This window comes from Anarrhichthys ocellatus, unplaced genomic scaffold, assembly GCF_004355925.1.
Source record: "Anarrhichthys ocellatus isolate YVR2014 unplaced genomic scaffold, GSC_Weel_1.0 scaffold20, whole genome shotgun sequence".
In the NCBI taxonomy this organism is placed as follows: domain Eukaryota; kingdom Metazoa; phylum Chordata; class Actinopteri; order Perciformes; family Anarhichadidae; genus Anarrhichthys; species Anarrhichthys ocellatus.
In genome coordinates, this window is record NW_022280050.1 from 5,045,134 (window position 1) to 5,065,807 (window position 20,674).

The window sequence follows — 20,674 nt, forward strand, 5'->3', positions numbered from 1 at the left end:
GTCTGTGTGTGTGTGGAAAGAGCTGATGTAAGCAGGGTGGGGTCCTTAAAGGCTGAGATCATAACAGATGTTGGGTTGTTGTCTGAACACATAAACGGGTGTAACCTGAAACGCGCTCGAACATTGAGGAAGTGAGAGCATCCACGAGGGAAGTCAGGTGTGTCCAGCACACACACACACACACAGAAAGTTAGGGTGTTGTTCGCAGCACACACACATAATCAATGTCATTGAGTTGTTTGTGCCACACAAGCTTGTTTATGCAAATGCACAATTCCTGAAAGTAACAAACGGTCAATAAATATTGATAAATGTGCAGAGATGTCATCATCATCTGTTAGAGCTGCATGTTTATTGTCACTCAGTGCTACTGTATGATACTGTATTACTCATGAGGTGTTGAAGAGTATAAAACTTTCAATAAAAGTCAATAACGGTAATTGCTCTGTGTCACTTGGTCACACTAAACTGTGTGATCTGTCCAACTGTAAATATGATTCTTACACGTGCAGCTTATTAAAAAGCATACATTTACATTTGATAAAAGCAGAACAAGGGTTGGACTTAATAACGTGACCCCAAACAAGCCCCCGGTCAGAATTTGAGTATGGATTTGGTATCTCGTCTCGGTGGTTTAGGGGGCTTGATAACAGAGAGGAGGTCTTTGGCATACTGGCTGTGGTGCAGACCAGCCTCCCGTAGAGCCTGCTCAACCCGCACTCTTGGATCAGACACAATCTGGAAAACAGAAGTAAAAAGGAAATCCACAATAAATAATACGTATCCGGCGGTTTCACACTAAATCACCCCGCTGCGATACCATTGTTTGTTTTTATGGTTTACTATGCATTTAATACCTACAACAAGATTAATCACTAATCCTTCACAGTTTGGTATTAGAGGAGAAGATTTGAATGAGTGACAATCATTAGTCACTGCTTGTGTTACACAATAAGCAAACTCGAACCATGGTGACTAAACCACACACGCGCGCGCGCACACACACACACACACACACACACACACACACACACACACACACACATTGAGATCAAGGCTGTGTATACAAGTTTTTTGACATGAGGTAAAACATTGATTGACCAGCCAACCAGCTTACACAATTGTCCTGCCCTGCATGGGTCAGTTTCACCTCAGATGAAACTAAACATTCTGTAAACGGTGGAATATTCAAGGAAACTGGGGAAAGAGTCATACTGTGTGGGAGCTAGGGGCAAAGGACCATATAGCTGTAGAGCTTTTGTAATAATTCAAACAGAAACTAAAGGTTTCAGGAGGGTAGATGCTATCATGCATTACCTGTGTGTCTGTGTACGTGTTGATGCTATAGAGAGGCCTTTGGAGCTGAAACTCCTCTACATTCAAGAGTCGACCCCTCCAAGCCTCTGTATCTGCCATCATCCTCTCTGGGTCTGCCTCTGCCACCACCCTAACCTGAGATAAAGAGGGGAAAAAAGCATTTAACATAGAGATAATTTTATTTTTATTTACTGCCATAGGGTGGCAGTGATCTCTCAAGAGTGATTAAAAGGGTTAACAAACGTATATAAAGACCCACCTGGTTTCTGAGAACTTCCAGATGATTCTGTTTCTCTTCTTCTTCTCTCAGCCGCTCAAGCTCCCGTGCCTCTCTCTCCTCCCTTCGCCGCTGCAACATATCGCCCCGAAACAGGACCCTGAAGGGAGCACAGAGGGTGTGGACATCAGACCCGAACAGCCCCTCTCCTCCTCTGCCACTGCCATGACCTACCTATCGCTCCTGACACAGCAGGCCTCCGGGCGGTGGAGGGTTTTATGGAGCTGCCAGAGTGCAGCTCCTCTCCCATCGTCTTTTTTTTTTAATCTGTTCCTCAGCCCCACCATGATTGCTGTTCTCATTCCTGCCAAGTTCATTCTCACAGCCAAAGTCAGCATCATTATCTGGTTTTAATGCCAGACTCTGTGAGTGTCTGCAGAGAAATGCTAAGCAAATTGCACCAAACAGGGTGTTTTAAACTATATAATGCAGTTTTGGCACTGCTCCCTCTGGGCAAAAGTTTCAAGTGTAACGACGGCAGGCGCAGCTTATTAAGGAGTTAAAGGTCAAATCCACCCACAGTCTTAAAATGTATTACAATCATCAGATTCATACAGCTACATACATGCAATTTAATCTCTGCATTTAACCCATCCTAAGCATTTGAGGAGCAGTGGGCTGCTGTAAAGCCCCCAGAAGCAACTTGGAGTAGGAACTGCCATCCTTGTGGTCAGAGGATGACCCGCTCTACCCATTGAGCCAAAGCCACCCCGTCTGTGACATTCAATCCAGGAGTTATGTTGACACGAGGTGCTGTTTATCAGTCTCCTAGTCTCTCTTTCAGTTAAAGGCATAGTCCAGCAATTTTGCAATGCACATCCATAAAGTTGGGTGACTCTACTCTACTGACTTTAACCTTCAAAAACGCCCGGTCCTTCACTACATAGCTGTTACATAAAGAAGAGTAAAGTTAGCTTGATATTGGAAGTGTAGATGAAGTAGTAGTATATTTGATAATAATAATGTATTCTATATAGGCTTATATATTAGCAACTCTTTTAGCATCTCTTTGAAAACTCAAGGTCCCATCGTGCAACACTCACCTTTCTTTATCTCGCCTTGCCTGTTCTTCCATGACGCTCCTCAGATTAGCGAGTCTCTCTTGATCCCTCGCCTCCAGCATCTCCCTCCTCGTCTGCTGCTGTAAATGAAACTGCCTGACCTTGGGGGAAAAAACAACAATTTACAAAGAAAAACAAGAAAAAGTTAACAACAGCCACCAGAATAGAATTTGACTCCTACAGAACTCTTTAAGATCATCATGTCCTATTGATTGTGACAGAGCAGGAATCAGATAAGTTTAAATAGAAAGAATGAGATGATATTTCAATGCCCGGCAGACTATTGTGCTAAATGATATGGAATCCAATGCAGCCTAAATGCTCTCATTAATCAGAGTGTCTCAGGTTGCCCACGTTCTCCAAGCAGACCCCTGAGGAGCGAAATAATTAAACAGTCACACACACAGATTGTGGAGCAGTTGTACCTGTGAGGACAACAACCAAATTAAATGATCAAAACGCCCAGATAATTGTAACAATGTATGCTTTTAATTTGATCTCCATGGGTGCCCGTAAATAAAAAAACTTCAATGTAGCAACAACTGGGAGGCAACTTAAAGCTAGTCTAATTTTATCGAATGGCAAGCATTAATTGAAAACCTTATGATATAGTATGGTAATATGTTTTTTATCTATAGAGAGCTCCAATTGTCCCAAAAGATGCAAACAAGTTATTTAAAAGTGTCTACAAGTGAAATTATAGGGAAATATCTTGTTATTTTTTCCTTAAGATAAAACTAGGTAATAGGTTGTGCACACAACATATGAATGGTGTGGGCACAGGATACAAAATACCACCTGCTATAGTATCTACAAAGAATATTTACTGTAAAATACCTATGAAGATTGCTTTTTCACCACTTTTTAAATTGTACGTGGTTTGATCATAATACATGTTTTTACAAATATTGTGAAATCATAAAAAAGGACAGTAAAATGTGATGTACACACTCAAATGCACACATTTTGATATGGAGCAAAAATGCTGCAGGAAAACAACCGATACATTCAGTGTGATGGGTGTTATGATGTTTACTTTCTCTTTGTGCTGTGATCTGACAGCAGCCTCCTTCTCCTGCTCCCTCTTTAGCCTCGCCTCTTCGTCCTCTTGTTGTCTAGAAGCTATAGCTGCCTCTAGCTTTGCCACCTCCTCCTGCTGGGCCCGCCACTGCTGCAGCTACGTCGACACATGCAAACACGCACCAGGGAGAAACAAAAAAAAAAAAGCAGGTTATAGTCCGTTAACAGCCGTCTTGAAAGAATCACTCACAGCTGAGCCCCACTGCCACGGTGCCAAGGACTTAGGAGGAGGTGTCAAAGCTTCCTTTCACACTTTGTGTTAGATCACCTCAGGACACGTCAAAACACTGAATAATAAAGAAAACCCTTGCGTTTGAGCTCTATAGCAAATAGAACATATTCTAGTTATAATGCTTATTCTGTCCTCATGCGGCAATTCAGGAAAGGTATCATAGTTCAAAAAAGTCAAACAAAACTGTCACCTATGCCCATCCAACCTTTAAACTTTAAAGATTCTTACCAGTAACTTTTAGTTTAAAACTATTGGGCAACAATAGATATCTGAAATATCAGATTTTAATAACCAAAGGAATGCAACTTTATGACTATGGATTTTTGTCATTATCCAGTTTGAAAGGCTTTTATGAAACTACGAGTGTGTACAAACTTCCAGTAATCACCAAACATGGAGATATATTTGTCTTGACAGGAAAGTTGACAAATATTTGTCTTCTAAAATTGTGTTCACATGCTTCAATGCTTGCAGAGAAAGCAATCTTCACTCACCCAGCTAGACATCTGGAAACAGACGGTCTAAATTTATCACACGTTCACACATTCAGTCCAACATTTGCTGGGGGGGGGGTGAGTGACAGGTTCGTTATGCAGTAGCCTCTCTGCGGCATGCTGGGTATTAGAGTGTTGCATTCCGATCGGGCAGACAGATTCACAGATCTATCAGTGGAGAGCTTAGGAATCCCCGAAGGAATGAACTGCAAATTAACAAGGTCTCACACACATTAGCACAAGTGGTATCATCAAGTCAATCACACTTCATGTCCACCTGAGAAAAAGCAGCAGCTGTGTGTTTGAGAGAGGGGACTTTAAAACAATCCAGCCTCTAATCCACCTCCATCTGAGAAGTGTTGAAGCTGGGGCGGCAACAAGTTTCTTCATTAGAAATCAAAATGTTCCCTCATGCAGACATTTATCATCTATCATTTCCTGGAACTGGGTTCAATATGCAATCCAGAGAGCAGTGACTGAGTACCACATACCATAACTGTTTTCCAGTAGTCGTGCACCGTCCACTGCTTTTGTCCTTTGTACTGTGTGTTGATATGTAATGTTCACCTTTTGGTGTTAGCGTTGATTCCAATACTGCCTTGTGTAATACAATCTTGTGAATGCGAAAGGTCACAGTAATGACTCCAATAACTACTATTGGTGCCCCGAGCAAAACACCACTCCTTTACAAAACCTAAATAGCACATTCAGGTTTCAAGTAAATGTAATGCCTATTATAGTTCTTTAGTGCACATTGTGGGTATCTTAACTTGCAACACCATGTTTGGGTGTATAACACAAGCCATAACAAGCAATGTTGACATTATGGTCCACGAGTGTCGACCTTATGTATAGCAAATACTGCACAGCTCTGTGATGTTTTCCATATCATGCATAAAAAGGGTTTAAACTATCCATAATTTGAGGCGTCCTGTTGGGCTGGGGCTCTAACGCAGAAGCTGAACACCTGCAGTAACAGCCCTGATTCGAGGCCACCTGGAGGCCTTTGTTGCATGTCATTCCTCGACTTTCTCTCCTTCTCTCCCTCTGAAAATGAAATTAAAGAACCTTTGCTTTTAGATTTTAAAAAAAAAAGAAGAAACCAGAAAAACTAGCGTCCATAATTAAACCATCCATCAAACTCCAGCCTGGCCCCGATAAGAGATAGCTGTTTGATGTTTGGAACATTGAGAGACGAGGTGTGTAAACAACCTGGTGGGTCTGGAAAGCATTTTTATTTGAGACATACAGACTAAAAAAAACAAAGATTTGTGCACATAACAGATAGCACTATCTTTGTCATAAAGCAAGAATCTAAAGTTCAATTGCACTGGTCACTCAAGGTCACAGAACAATCTGAAATGTATCTTTATAGCCATAGACCCACAGACACAGAAGAAAGCACATTGGTTGAATGCATTTTGTCTGCCTTTCTTGTTTAGGCAGATGAAAAGGCATTTTAGGCGGCACAAAGAGAATAAAATGGTCATTATGTTCAGTCTACTGTAATTTGTCACCGGAATCTCATTTTCTGTGAATTCAAAGGGAAACGGGACGCCATCCTTTTTCATGGCAGCACAAAAAAACGACTCCAGAGATGTCAGAATAACAAAAGAATGACAGCCTTTTTATCTGCACATGGCAGCCTGCTCAAAGCCTTTCTTAATATAACTGTACAGTTATCGTGATGTCTTCTGTCAGGGGGAGTAGCAGCAGCCTTTATTGTAACTCACCATTGCAGGTCATTTAATGACAAACTTTAAATAGATAACAGATGAGGGAAACAGATTGGATATGAACTCATACTGATCTTGCACCAATATCAATGCTGTGAATTAAAGCAGCAAACTGAAGACAATGTGTGGTGTGTATATATATATATATATATATATATATATATATAAACAGCACCACTGCTTCATATGTGGCACCACTCTACAGAGTGACACTGACGCATGAGATATATTATACCGAATCTTTAAAGGGACAAGAACTAGCGTCCATTAAGACATGAGAAAAATGAGACTATGCAATTATCTTTGTATTTCCACAGCTGGCACAATAAGAATGTTCCTGAGGTCCATAACAGGTACATGATTTTGCAGAGAAAAAATTATACACATTTGAGCAATTAACTCCTCCAAGTTGTCAGCTGAAACACTATGTGGCCCACGCATGGTGTCAATCACTGAGACTCTACCTTGTCCCTTCCACCACCAGAGAATGAAGAGTTGTGCTTGTTAGTCACCAACACTCAGTGACAGCTGGGGATCTGCTAACCCACAGTGCCTACAAAACACATAGATTACTGCAGGAAGGACACACAGATCATCCAGGTTCACTGACGTTCAAAAAGTTTGGAATCTCCTGCTACAAACGCTTGATTTGTTACAGTCAGATGTGGGAGGACTGTACTCAGTAGAAAGGCCTCTTTACAAATAGATGTTATATTGTAGGAAAAAAGTAATGTTTTGTACATGGGGAACAAAACACTGTACAATGGTTCAACCAGACTGATAATTGAAATGGCAGTAAAAGACAAAATACCTCTGAGCCACATTTGAATATGAACAGAAGAAAAGTCACTGGTATTGTGTTTGAGTGCACAGTAATGCCTAAAACAAGCTGAAATTAACCCGGTGTACTAAACATATTATGGACTGACAGTTCACACTAATCTAACCACTGGGTAGAGTGCAGAGGGCCCAAAGAAACACAGGTTTCCAAAATATTTAAAGCCCAATTGCACCGCTGTGGTTCAATAATGATCAAGTGTCACTTACGCTTTTCTGGACTGGAAGACAAATTCAAAATCGAAGGGTATTCGGGGGGTAAAAACAGTATTCTCCCCTGTCATGCAACACTGTAGGACATCGACTACACGGCAGCATTTAATAATTCATCTTTTGGGGCTAAAATGATCTGAAATGTAAATAAAATACTTGGTATCTAACTCATACTGTTTATTATCTATGCTCAAATAGCAATTTTTGAAGGAAAGAAGAAAAACATCGATATAACAGGTGATTCCCAACTTGTGAATGGCAGTATATGTTAATCTGTAACGGAGCTTTTTATATTGTAAAGTACTTTGAAGAGCAGGAAATGAAAAAAAATTTGATTATGCAAAAAAAGATGAAAACCTTTTCTTCTTTCAATTGTTGTGTTGCTTTTCCTGCTGCTGCTGCTCATCGTTTCCCCCCCTGAGCATGTTGCAACAATCTGTCATCCCTCAAGCTCTATTTACTAATGTGAAAAACACAATTGCTCCTCAAAGATGCCTGTTGGTAAGATGTAAGTAGGAGGCAAAAAGAAAGCAAGGACAGCATAAGGCTTGAATGAACAGTAACACCAAGAACAATGCCAGCTAATTACAGCAGCCAGAACACTGCAGAACCAACAGCTGATGATTCGAGAAAAAGAGTCAATGCAAAAATCCAATGCATGCAGTGTTGCTAGTTATCTTATTTGAATGTATTTTATTGTACTTTCCACAACACGTATATCACATCTGGAGCTGGTGAGCAACTGCTTTTTGATCAATAATGTCGTCTGTGTCCATGACACATGAATCTAGCCAGCCATCTTTGCATGGCCAATCTTTGGTTCTCAGGAAGAAGCGGTTGTCTGTGTGACAGCCTTGCCCTTTCCAAAATAGAAGGCTACAAGCTCACTCAGAAATCAATTACCCTGGATTTCCTCCCACTGCATGTTCCTCAGCAGAGAGCTGGCAGGACACGCCTTGCTCCCAATCGCGAGGTCAGAAGAACCAGACCAGCACTGACCAAAAACCGTCCAATATACACTCTCATCTGAACCCGTGGAGGCACAGAGAAGATGAGATGTGGAGAGTGTTTATTTGCATAATCACAGCTAGAAAATATAACAAGGAAACAATTTACTACTTTAGCTGACAGGTACCATCACAGCAGTCCTTTTTCTACTCTGTTTCTTAAAGCAGTTAGACAACAGCCCCTTGCCCACTTCCTACCCGCATACTCCTGGTACCCTTGCTTAGACCTTTGAACTCTGCCTACATTTTAGCCTCTACTTCACACTCGTAAAGTATCGTGACAACGTCTATCGCAGTGACACCTGCCGGTACTCAAAACTGCTTGGTCCTGCTACAGGAGGTGTCTCCAGGACCACATTGTGCCATGATGATACACACAGACTCACACGGGGGAAATAAAACCAGCGTTGCTGTTGCAGCTGGCAAATACATCAATACTTTATATTAAGCTATTTTTACTGTTTGTCCATTGCTTTCAGCTGACTATTTCGACTGTTTTCCATTTTCATCCAACAATGTTATCCGACGATCTCAAATGCATATCCGTTACTTTTAAGTTTTATTTAACTAAATAAACTGGCCGTCCAACACTTTAGCCATGTCACCTATACTCATTATTTACTAATAGCTAACTATTTCAAATGTTTATTCAGCTGTGGCTCAGAAGATTGGCCTTTTGGACCTTGGCTCCTCCAGTCCATGTTGATGTGGATTTGGGCAAGACCCCAAATCGCTCCCGAAGAATGTGCCTATGGTGTTTGACTGGGTGGGCATGGTTAGTTTGTCCTGATTGGCAGGTGAGACCTTGGTAGCCCCTGACATCAGTGTATGATTGGGTGTGGATGGGTGAATGACGTGTAGTGTGCTCCGAGTGGTCGGCAGACTACAGGTGCAATACAAGTACAAGTCCGTCTACCATTACTTTGAACTTGTTCAGCTCTGCTTATAGTCCCATTTTAGCAAGTAATGAAGAAATAAGTCATTTGTAAAACACATTGGCCCTTAGAATTTTAATCTGTGCATGTAATAAATAAAATATTTAATCTGGAAAAAACTGTCATAATATTAGACATGGAATTGCAATTGTTTCGGTTTTATTTTTCTTATAGCCCTTTTCTGTTTTTTGTTTTTTTAATTTTTTTATTTTGCACATGAAAAGTGTTCGATAAGCATGTTTAAACAAATTTGCAAAATGTTTACCTGTATATGCATGGTGACCTGTTAGCCCAAGTTAAGTTTACTGTGGCACCAAGATGGCATATATTGAGTGAATTAGACATCGAAAAATGATGGCAACAAAGTGACAATCAATATTATTGAATAGATTTAAAGTTAGAATAGCAGTGGGAATGTGTTGAATTAAGTAACAATGTGCTAAAATGTGAGTTGATATAATTTATTTTATTTAGTGAATCCAACTCAATTTTACCCAAATAATTAATAAATATGAATCAATTTCACCCAAATATTCAGTAAATGTAAATCAATTTCTACAAAATCATAGCACACTATAAAGCACACACAGTAAAATAGGGATCAAATTTAGATTGTAGAAAGGGAGTTGATCTCAAGAGGGGTAATGACTCACAGTAGAGTCGGTGGAGTTGTTTAGGTCAGAGGGAGCAGCTGCAGAAAAGAAAACGTTAAAGAAGCAGCTGCTACAGGAGGAGAATATTGTTGTGGCAAAAGGACGAGAAGAGACGGCGAACTGAAGTCTGCAACCAGCGGGAAGTGTTTTAATAAGATCAAGCCAACATCAACCAGTTCAGCATATCGAAACAAATCCAAATGTATTACTTTTCACAGATCACTTTTATAGTCAAGATTCACCCCCCTTAAGTTACTTTCCACTAATCAAACCAGTCCGTTGAACCAAAAACAAAGCACATCTGGCCTCTTCATTATGTTCTCATGACTTTGTTTGGCTCAAGGTAACCTTTGGCAGAACACATGACTCTTTTACGGGAAATGTTTTGGTAAGACTGGAGAGATTTATTACAATTTGTCTGGCGCGCACTGATCATTTCCTAAGAATGTTTCTATGAGCCAGAATGTGTTATATAAGCTGTTTACTTGTGAAGCCAAAATGTGTTCACTTCAATCCTAAGTTAAATGATGATTTTCTTCAACAATATACTATATCTTGTCTCACCGCTGTGCTGGGATGATAAAGGCAGTGGAAAAAAATAGATTGGATGCAAACAGGCATCCATCTGAGCCTCCACACAAACTCAAATACGTGAACATGCACTGCATAAACAAAAAACATGGAGGTGGAAAAAATCATGGGAATGAAAATGTCTGGGTGATTTTATTTTTCTTATTGCCTCACAGAGCCATGAAAACAAAACTCAGAAATGTGTTTGCAATAGTCAGAGGCATTTAGTTTGTGTTCTGCTTCAGATTTACCCAAACTGAAAGTCAAAGGACCCTGTTGTTTTCAAAAATACAGAAAAAATTAGCTTGCATGGACATGTCACTGTCTTAAATAACACATTACTTCCTTTTAGAAACCTGTGATGTCTTTTCTCCCCACAACTTTATTAGGCCACGGTTGTTGCAGCTGTATTTAAGGTAGAACTGAATGTGAAGTGTCCTTGAATTTGCATTGCTATACTTACACCAGTAGAAAATGGCAGAGCACAGTGAAGGATAAAGTGAACACAGTCCATTTAAATGTAATCATCAGCCACATAATATAAGCAAGTTAGGAGAAAAACTATCTGTCCAACATAATGCATTATACTAGTCAAAGTGAAAGAATCTGCAAGCTGCTGCTTGATAGAAACTGTAGGAGTATTTGAATTCCGTGAAATTTGGGGTTAAGTGTCTTGTCCAAGGACACATCGACGTGGACTAGCGGTCTTGGGATCGGGGATCGAACCACCAATCCTCTGATTGAAGGATGACCCACTGTATCACTGGGCCACAGTCGCCCCTAAGTTAAGTAGAGTAATGCCAGTGATTGCAAATACTTCAGCATCTTTCTGCTGGAAGATGAGGCAGGAAATATATACATGACACAAAACATCAATTGGCAGCCTCTTTTGAAATGGTCCTTCCAGCCCAACCTTTGTTTTAGGTTTAGCGAGAGAGATTTTGGTGTTAGGGATCAGGTGCGCTGCAATTAATCAGAGTGCTGTTGGCTTTATCTTAAGTGTTTGTTGCACAAGTTGCACATTTACACGCAGCGTGTGAAATGAAGAGACAGTTTTTATGCCACAATTTTGCAGCCGAACTATAAAATTAAATGATAACCCTAAAATAAAAGACGAGGGGAAAATCGAAATGGGGAAAAGATGTAATTGTGACAGATGGGAAAAACCACTATTGCACAAGGCAAGTGGTACAGGGAGGGGGGTGCCCCCTATGACTAATAGAGAGATTGTCATGTTGTGTTCCTATTGTCCCAACACATAAAATATCCCTACAGTAGGCTTGTTGGATTGTTAGTTCACAACATAACTGGTTTTACCTCCCATGATGTAAATATGTATATTGTTTTTAAACTGTAACTTTGGCTGGCATGTCCACAAGAGACGTTTGGGGGCATTTGAGGTTACAAAACACTGAAAAAAGAGAGATTGATAAATAAAGCAAAGGGGGTGAGCGCAAGCAAACAGATTGGAAGGAAGCAAACCTAGGACCTTGTTCCTGTAAACAGTGCAAAAAACTAAACCAGCGTTCTGCCTCCCGCTTTGGTGATACGTCGTGTTATTTGACAAAACTAGGCTCAGTGGTGACGGCCCACACAAACCCTCTCAGTACATCAGACTCTTCTTATCTAATCAGCCATAGGACATCAGCACTATTTTTTTTCTTCAAACTGGCAGGCAAAGCAAATTCAATTTGCACAGCACTGCATCAACAACACATGGATTTGTTCACATGAGTAACCCGTTTGTTGTGTGAATGTGAACCAGCACCCCTCAGAGACAGCAACATCATGTTTGCAAGACCATCCTTATTAGCTTGTTTGCATTCACAGCCCATCCCAAGTGGCAGCTAAAGTGAGAGATGCTGTCAGGCAGCCTGGAGTAATATGCAGCCTCATCAGCAGATATACTGTACACAAGAAGGCAGTCAGACACTATTGCCTGTCTGGCTCCTCACAACTACCACATCCACACATGGAAAAGGTTGTTAAATATATACGGGTCCACTCCAGCAGTCAATGAGAGTGAGTGTGCCTTAAAAAATAAGAAGTAGATCACAGAGAGCTCATATTGGATTAGCTGCAGAAGAAAACTATCAAAGTTATGCATCCACTTCCTGCGCATATTACATATGGGATGGAAGCACAGAACTTTAGCATAAATGCTAACATAAAAAGTGCCGTCTCATGAAGATAGAAATGTTCCTGAAGTTTGACAGCCCCTGGTGGGAAAGGTATACAAGACTAACCTTCTCTCTGAGATGCGAGCAGATGTCCTGCTGGTGCTGGTGGCCTCTGTGGAGCTCCAGCTCCTCCTGGTGGGCATGTCTCGCCTCCTGCAGGGTGAACAGGGCTCTGGCCAGCAGCTCTTCCTGGTCTCGCTGACATTGCTGGGTCACCACTCTCAGCTGTGCCTGGGTGAAGCGCAGCCAGTCCCACACACGTTCATGTTCCACCTGGAAGAAGAGCATGGCACGGAGAAGGCAGTGTTTGCACATGGGATGGGGTCAAGTGTGTTATTTATTCTTATAAGCATTGAACAAAAAACATCACCGAAAACACAAAAATGGATATGAGGAACACGGTGTGCAAGAGGGACTGACGCCCAAAGGGCAACACTGCTGTATTATTCATAGTGATGGTCACAATTGATGACACACAAACAGAAATCAACACCACTACGTGATATACTGTCTATAATAATGGCAGCAGGACCACAGGGAAAACTCTGTGTCAGTTCTGGCTCTGCTGGTGTATAAAATGGTCCCTCTCTCCTGGCTGTGAAATGTCCTGGAGGAAAACAGTTCCTTTCTGTGTGAGGGCTGCCTGTAGCAATTCATCATTGTGTCAGCAGTCACAGTGGCTGCATCACTTGGCTGCTTCATTGGAACAGAGGGAATGATACTCATCTACGGGCTAATAGCGGCTAACTGACGGTGGGAAGGCATTAGACGGCTGACTGGTTTTATTGAAAATGAGTGAGCTGACAGAACTGCCAACGGAACAGAAGTGCCAGAAGCAGTCAAGCAAATCCTGTTTATTAATGCACAACTTTAGAACTTGAGATCCACCCTTTGTTATTTACTACCCTTGTCCTCTCCTTCACTACCCTTGCCTTCCTTGTGATGTTGCGAGTGGGCAAGAACACAGTATGTGTTCATGCCCGCTGTATGTGTTCGCACATATTCAATTCAATTCATTTTTGTGTAGTCCAAAATCACAAATTACAAATTTACCTCAGAGGGCTATGTGCATGTGCACATGTGCAGGCATGCACCTTAGCCAACACATTAGATCCAGTATGTACGTGGAACCATCCACCGCACTGTGTCTGCAGTGCACACTTAAAGTGGCACGACATCTAGTTTAGCTGCTGCATCCACATTCCCTCTGCGGAGTGCTGTCTCCTCGAGGACTGAGCCACACAAAGGGGAAAATAAGAGTGGCTGCCCAGACACAGTCAGAAAAGGTAAGAGGTATAAATTATTTCCACTTTTGCCATGGAACATTATGAGGACATCGCTATGAAATGGCCTACTTGATATTAGAGAACATCAAGGAGTATGTCATAATAGAACCAGAAAAAGACCCCCATCCAGCAGAGGGAGATGTCCACTTTGGGTGGAGTACCACCATCTGATAGTAAAACTGAGAAACTAGTTCTACTTTAGGTCAGCACAAAGAACACAGAAAATGTCCACATACTTCTACATACTGTATAAAGAGCCTCTTTACTGAGATAGTGATATACACTGGGATTGCAGCTGTAAGTTTCATGTAAGAAAAACTGCAATAAGAAAGTATTTTGTTAGAGAAAAGTAAGTAAATGTCACTAATTCTCTAAACCTTTTGTTTCTGCTCTATATTCCTTTGGATATACAAAAGAAGGTTCTCTCTCAAACTATTCTTCTTAATCCTACCCCTCACCCCCACAAACAAAAATGTTTTTAAAAGAATACAGGAGCAGATTTATCACCAAGGCTCTTACATTTTTACACAGCACAAAGGCGTCAACTGTGATTTTATGTCACACCTGCGATCTAGCTAAAAGCAGAGCTGCTGTATCGTGCATTAGAATTTAAAGCAGACTGACAGAAGCAACGGTAAATAATGTTATCATTCTGAAATGATTGAACGCGGATGGAACTAAATGGCAGGTGAGGAAAATATTAAGGCTCAAGCAGGAGAAGCCTTCAACGCTCTGAGGTTGAAAAACCAAAATAAGAACGGCTGAAAGCGAAGACATTGACTTCATGGAAACAAATTTTGCCATTACAGTGCTAACTTTAGGATTGCCAATCGACCCATATGTCTGCAAGAGCAATGGGAATAATTTTCATCTCAACGAATACGAAGGATATATCTGCCCAGAGCAGACTACTGCTACTGCAGACATGATTCTTTTTTCATTTTATTTAAAGATAAAAATGTGCAGGTGCAGTCAGAGGACCATCCTTTGAGCATACTGGATACCGATGTCACAGTTGTTCACTTCAGATGCAGAAAAAAAGCCTGTAAAAAAAAATACACTGGTATCAGCCTGGCTGAATGATCTCAGCTGTCAATGCAGCACCCAGCTGGAACTAATGTGAGGACAGGTCTCTGGGTGCGGGTGAGGAGGGGGGGAGGGAGCGCGGTTGGCGGTTGTCATGACAATGCAAGGTGGTGGCATTAACTAGTGGTCCACAGTGGGCAACACGGCACATCCTGCCGCGTTTTGAGTGGCTCAGTGTCCAGGCTTATCTGTGCGCCTCTCTGCTCAGATCCGATCTACTGAGCCACATTGATCAGGGAGTCTGGGAGTCACACTGCAGGGGGTGGTTCAGACTGGGGGGGGGGGTTACATTTTTAGATGGGTGCGAGTGGAGGTGCATTGATATACAGTATGTGTGTGTGTGTTTTTTATGTGCACTAATGTTATGGAGAAATATCCAAAAGGGCGGCAGTGCCCAGGATAAATACACATAACCTCCAAATGCTCAGCAGATCAGATCAATTTGTTCGGCAGCTTCAAGGTGTTAATGAAAGTGTGTCAGTGTGAACAGGACCCCCAAAAAAAAGAGCATTTCCCCCAGCGACACTTCCCAAACAATTATTTTCATCATCAAATAATCTTCCCAAAACATAAGAGGGCCTTGAACAAGCTTTTGCGTGAAATATACCAATAATTGATTGTCAAAATTGTTTTTATTCAAAAAAAATTCTAAAGTATATCAACAACTATCAGTATTTTACTATACGTGCTCAGTGCGTTTTGCCAAAGTACTAACCAGCTCTTGTCTAGTTTTCTCAGGGAAGAGTCTTTGCAGCATGTCCATGTAGAGCGCCCTGTGGTTGGGTATGTCATGAGTGTACTGTGACAAAGTGAACTGGAAGCGTTGGTGGTCATCTGCACACCAGCCACAGAACCTGAAACAGATTCCAACCCAGACAACATATGACCATATCGAAAAATAGATAATACGGTACAATGACACTAGAGGCTGCACTCTCGGCGGCTCAGTCGATGTCATGTATCTTCCACTGCTCAGAGGATTGTGGGCTTGCATACTGCAAAAGAAACGCGACCAGATGCAGTCGGACATCCTGGTGTTTTTGGCGTACTACATTTGACATATTATATATTGGGGCATACAAAATAGTATGGTAGTATGGTTATTGGAACGCATCCTATGTTCACCATCCTTTGTTTCACTTCACTTAACTTCCAAAGGATTATGTATTGATAAATTGCAAACTACTTATAGGAGCCAACATAGAGCAACCATATGGAAATACAAATCAATGGCTGAAAATGATTAAAAGCAGCAAAAATCACTACAATTTTCTTGTTCAATCAATATGCACGCACTTAGAATTATTAAAATAAGCAAAGCTGAACTTCAGTTATACCTGTCAGTTGTTTGCAGTTGATCTTGGAGATTGTGCAGCCTGCTCTGGTACCTTTCTGACAGGGAGTGGAAGGCCTGGATCAGGGAGTCCTTCAGCTCTGGGTAAGGGCAGTCTGAATTCAAAACCTCCTCTGGAATGTTTTCTATGTTCACCAGATCATCTGAAGTACTCGTAAGATATTTCTGCGGAGGACAATATGACCAACTTTGAGATATAATAATGAAATGTTTAGACTTTTGCTTTTGTGACACACAGTAGCAAGTTCTTCTTAAGCTCAAGTGTGAGCTATGATACAGAATGGGAATTGGTCAGAAGGAGGATAACAGCAGTGAAAAAAAACTTACTTCTAAACCAAGGCCAATGATCTCCCCCTCCAGGGCCAGGTACTCTGCTTGAAGTTTTGCAGTTATGTCATCTTGCTGGTCCTTCACAAAGTGTATCTGGTGATCAAAGGATAAAAAAAACCATTAAAAAAATGTACCCTAAATACAAGCTTAGAAACAAACAAACATGGCTGTGGCACAGTTTGAAGGGGAATAAAACTGGCAAGTATGAACTGTCACTTTAGTGTCACATGGTCTAAATTGTTCCACCTCTTGCCCTGACCAGGAAATCCTTTTATATCAATAATGCTTCGAGAAAACTCTCCTTCTGCAGACTGGGACTCAAGAGATCACAGCTATCAACTGTAGCACTCTTTCCCTCTTATGCCATGCCTGCTCAAATCAACAGGACTGATTGAACTGAGGTCCAGCCTGGTCTGGCAGATGTCTAGATACAGAAACGTTTATCATGAGAATGATATAGTAATAGCAAGTTATCAGTAACTGCTTATTTTGCAAGATGCTAGATATCACAAGGAGGAAAACAGCTAGAAATTGAGAGGATGCTTATCAAATGATTAGGGCTGTTTCTCCGTTATATAAAGGGAACATAGACATTACAATTATAATGGAAGTAGCTATTTCTGTTTATTCAAGTATAATAACAACTTGCCGATGTGAAAGGAAGCCGGAAAAACAAAAAAATCGAATTCATAGATATGCTCCATGTTCCGGACCACTTTGCAGTATAGTGCAGTGCAAAGCTTAAAGATATTGAGATGTTATTTTTTCCAACCACTTTGCCCAGCTCTACCATTCTGTTGTACAATGAGGGGAGTGAGCCATGAACTTAATATGCACGCAGGTGCTATGAGCCTGGATGGGATTCATGCATGATAAAGATGGGGACCCCTTCTGTTGATTACAAGAATATCAATTTTATCAGTAATATAAAAGGTAAACGTAATTGATTACTAAATATGGCAAAAAGATAGCAATTGATTTCAGAATTCCACAACAACTGATGTGGATGGCTGGACGGACAAGTGAAAAAACATTATAATGTATGGTGTCAAAATAATTCAAAATCTTTAGTCTTTAGTCCAATGGCATGGGGTAAATTTCACTCTCATGGTACCTTTTGAATTCCCTTTCATAAAGTAGCGCTTAACATAGTGCCCATTTTCTTCAGACTCTGGTTTTCATTTAACACTCGGGGATGGGAGTGTAATTATATTGCACCTGAAAAGGATCTCTCTTTGATTTGTTGTGAGTCAGACAGTTGAGTAACCTGGTGAAATAAGAAATAGAAAAAATTGACATGGAAAAAAAAGACAGAGGCACCGTGGCTGTGTGTGTGTGTGTGTGGATGGGTTGGTTGTCCTATTGTGGCCATGCAATCAGTTGGCTAGGGGTTTTGGGCCAGCAAGAGTAGAGGGGGGTCATGGGAAAGAAACAAGCAGGAGTGAGCCGCACAGAGGCGACAAAACGTCTGGCAGACGGTTCATTCCAAGTTTGGTCTGTCTTTAAAGACCCCTGCTTACTCCTTATTCTCACCATTCATATCTAGAGCTTGCAAAAAGCTTCTGAGAGTCAAAGGCAGCCTGGGTGACTTATAGGGACTGTGGATAACTAACAAACAAGAGATTCGTGGACAATGAACACGTCTCTGTGTGCAAACTGAGATCATTGTGTGGACACGCAGGACAGCTTACATTTCTGTTAGATGTACCAGACCGACTGTGTGGTTCGGTACCTGCAGAGAGTGAGCACAGCTAAGATCCATCGTTGATCGCTATGAGTATACTGACGGGATAGAATGCTCCCAAATGGTTCGCTACCAGCCACGGACAAAGTACTCTCAAAGGCTGGACCACTGCATTTTTTCAAACCAGGTGCAGCAAAATACTCTATTTTTCTGAGATAGATTTAGAAATCTTGCATTTCTGCTAGTTTTTTTTTTTTACACTAAAGCTCTTTTGTGAAAATCACTGTGGACATCCAGACACGTCTTTATTTCATATATAACACAGATACCTGTTGTATTACTTGTTCCCAGTTTGATCGATGGGCAGTGAGCTGCTGATGTTGAAGTTCACTCAGTCTGAAGCGCAGGTCATCCTTGAGCTGATGAACAGGCTCCACCGTGGCTATCCTGAATGCCTCCTGCTCTCTCTCTAGAAGCTGCCCTGAACCCGAACACAGACATGCAAGGACACGTATTAGTACAGTACTTGTAAACAAAAGAGACTGATGAAGATACAGCTGCTAATACAATCAACTAAATTAGTGTTGTTTACCATAATCTTGAAGAGAGAAGATGGCAGTATCTGTTCTACCATTTGGCCGGATCTGTTCTAGAAAATCCTGGATGTCATTCTCAGCCTTCTCCCTGTTCCATGAGAGAAAGAGAAAGCGGTGTTAAATACAACCGCATTAGTTAATTTAGCCAACAGTTTACATAATACAACATATAACCTGCAAAGACAGCAAGATAATGTCACTTGTTTCAAATGTTTGCTGGGGAGAAAAGACAAAAAAAACCTCATAATTCTGGGCACATATATAGCTAAATTAATTATTGACATGTACACTGGTAAAGGTGGAGATAATTTGAAATACTGCTACGAAGCTAAATCCACAATTATCCATCCTGACTAAAACTGTGAAATAAATGTAGTGAAGTAAAAGTATGAAGTAGCATTAAATTGAATAGATAAAATAAAGTATGTGTCCCTCAAAATTGTTCTTAAGTTCAGCATTGAAATACATTATTTTGTTATTTTCCACCACTGCTGCTATGATTAGTTTTTGGAGATATAGGGGTGGCATGGGGACCAGATCTATCTTTCATCCTGACTATCACACACAAGAATCTCTCCAAAAATGTGATTATGATGTGGGCAGCATCACACTAACAAGCCGACGGAGGATGCTACAGTGACGGTTTACCCTTTCCTTACTGGTCATGGGGTTGATTGTGAATAAAGGGAGTATAACCATATAGATATACCTGCCTGTTTTACCATTTGACAAGGTGGCTTTTGAATCCCATGATATTCTTACTGGATATGTTGAGAGTTGCAAGCTGTGACACATCTTTATGATTGGGCTCATTACTGGGGCTCACGCTTGTGTACATCATTAACCTTGGGTGGCTCAGACACAGTCATTACGCAGCCAAACAAGCTGCACCCCAGAGCTAGCGCTGCCCTTCTCACTTCACAAGGCATGACACCGCTGGGGCCCCAGCCCCACACTTCTGCCTCAGCACGCAGAGGGAGAGTTTTCCTTCCATTCGGTACACTCCGCTGCCCACACATACAGTAGCTCAAACCATCCACTTCTCTCTGTTTCTCACCCTTTAATTCAATGGCATCACTGCAAGAAAATCAGCTTAAATGTTCCTCTTCTTGTTTTCTCACTGATACATTTTTCTCTTTGGTCTTACTTTTATAACCCCCCCCCCCCTCTTTACACCCTATTTTTTTTCATGCAGAGTCCTGTCTGGGCTCAATGGAGCTTAAGTGGAATGGCTGCATGGTGTAATAGCAGATCCAGAAAACTGCAGCATATAATGACAGGGAGTAATAGGGGGCTCTTACTCAGCCTTTTGCTGCCTGGGGCACTCTCTGCTCCACACCTGTCTGTGCTGCCGTAATATGGAGCTCTCCTTGGTTGCCTTGGCTGCACAACGAGTCTTCTGAACCTATAGGACAAGGTTTAATGCACAGCAGGAATAAACCCTGGAATGAGCACTGAGTGAAAAAATAATAAATTGCCGGAGTGTTGCTTTTAAATGCACTTTAGCCATGACATTTATTTCCTCCTACAAATAATTGACTTCATCTGGACAGACCTGAGTCTGGAGTACTTTAATGCATCAATTATCTGGAGCAGTTTATAACACAGGAAAAGCGTAAGAACTATAAATGGAATTAATTATGATGTTGCAAGGACGGTAAAACATAGAAAAGGTGATTTTTGTATCCTATAGTGAAGGATAAATTCCCTTCCTCTCTGCCCATAAGGGATATTTTGCCTCAGCCT

General features: G+C 41.3%; 1 protein-coding gene across 1 annotated transcript in view; it reads right to left on the bottom strand.

The window, feature by feature from the left end:
• Nucleotides 1–20,674, bottom strand: part of LOC116389737 (coiled-coil domain-containing protein 148) — a 24,707-nt gene continuing 4,033 nt past the window's right edge. The window contains exons 4-15 of the mRNA XM_031858673.1: nucleotides 20,230–20,333; nucleotides 18,925–19,016; nucleotides 18,662–18,813; nucleotides 16,646–16,741; nucleotides 16,302–16,483; nucleotides 15,680–15,818; nucleotides 12,659–12,865; nucleotides 3,692–3,832; nucleotides 2,638–2,756; nucleotides 1,577–1,694; nucleotides 1,318–1,452; nucleotides 1–738 (exon numbers count right to left, since the gene is read on the bottom strand). Of these exons, the coding sequence (XP_031714533.1) occupies nucleotides 595–738; nucleotides 1,318–1,452; nucleotides 1,577–1,694; nucleotides 2,638–2,756; nucleotides 3,692–3,832; nucleotides 12,659–12,865; nucleotides 15,680–15,818; nucleotides 16,302–16,483; nucleotides 16,646–16,741; nucleotides 18,662–18,813; nucleotides 18,925–19,016; nucleotides 20,230–20,333 (1,629 nt within the window). The 3' untranslated portion in view covers nucleotides 1–594. The remainder of the gene's footprint in view (nucleotides 739–1,317; nucleotides 1,453–1,576; nucleotides 1,695–2,637; nucleotides 2,757–3,691; nucleotides 3,833–12,658; nucleotides 12,866–15,679; nucleotides 15,819–16,301; nucleotides 16,484–16,645; nucleotides 16,742–18,661; nucleotides 18,814–18,924; nucleotides 19,017–20,229; nucleotides 20,334–20,674) is intronic.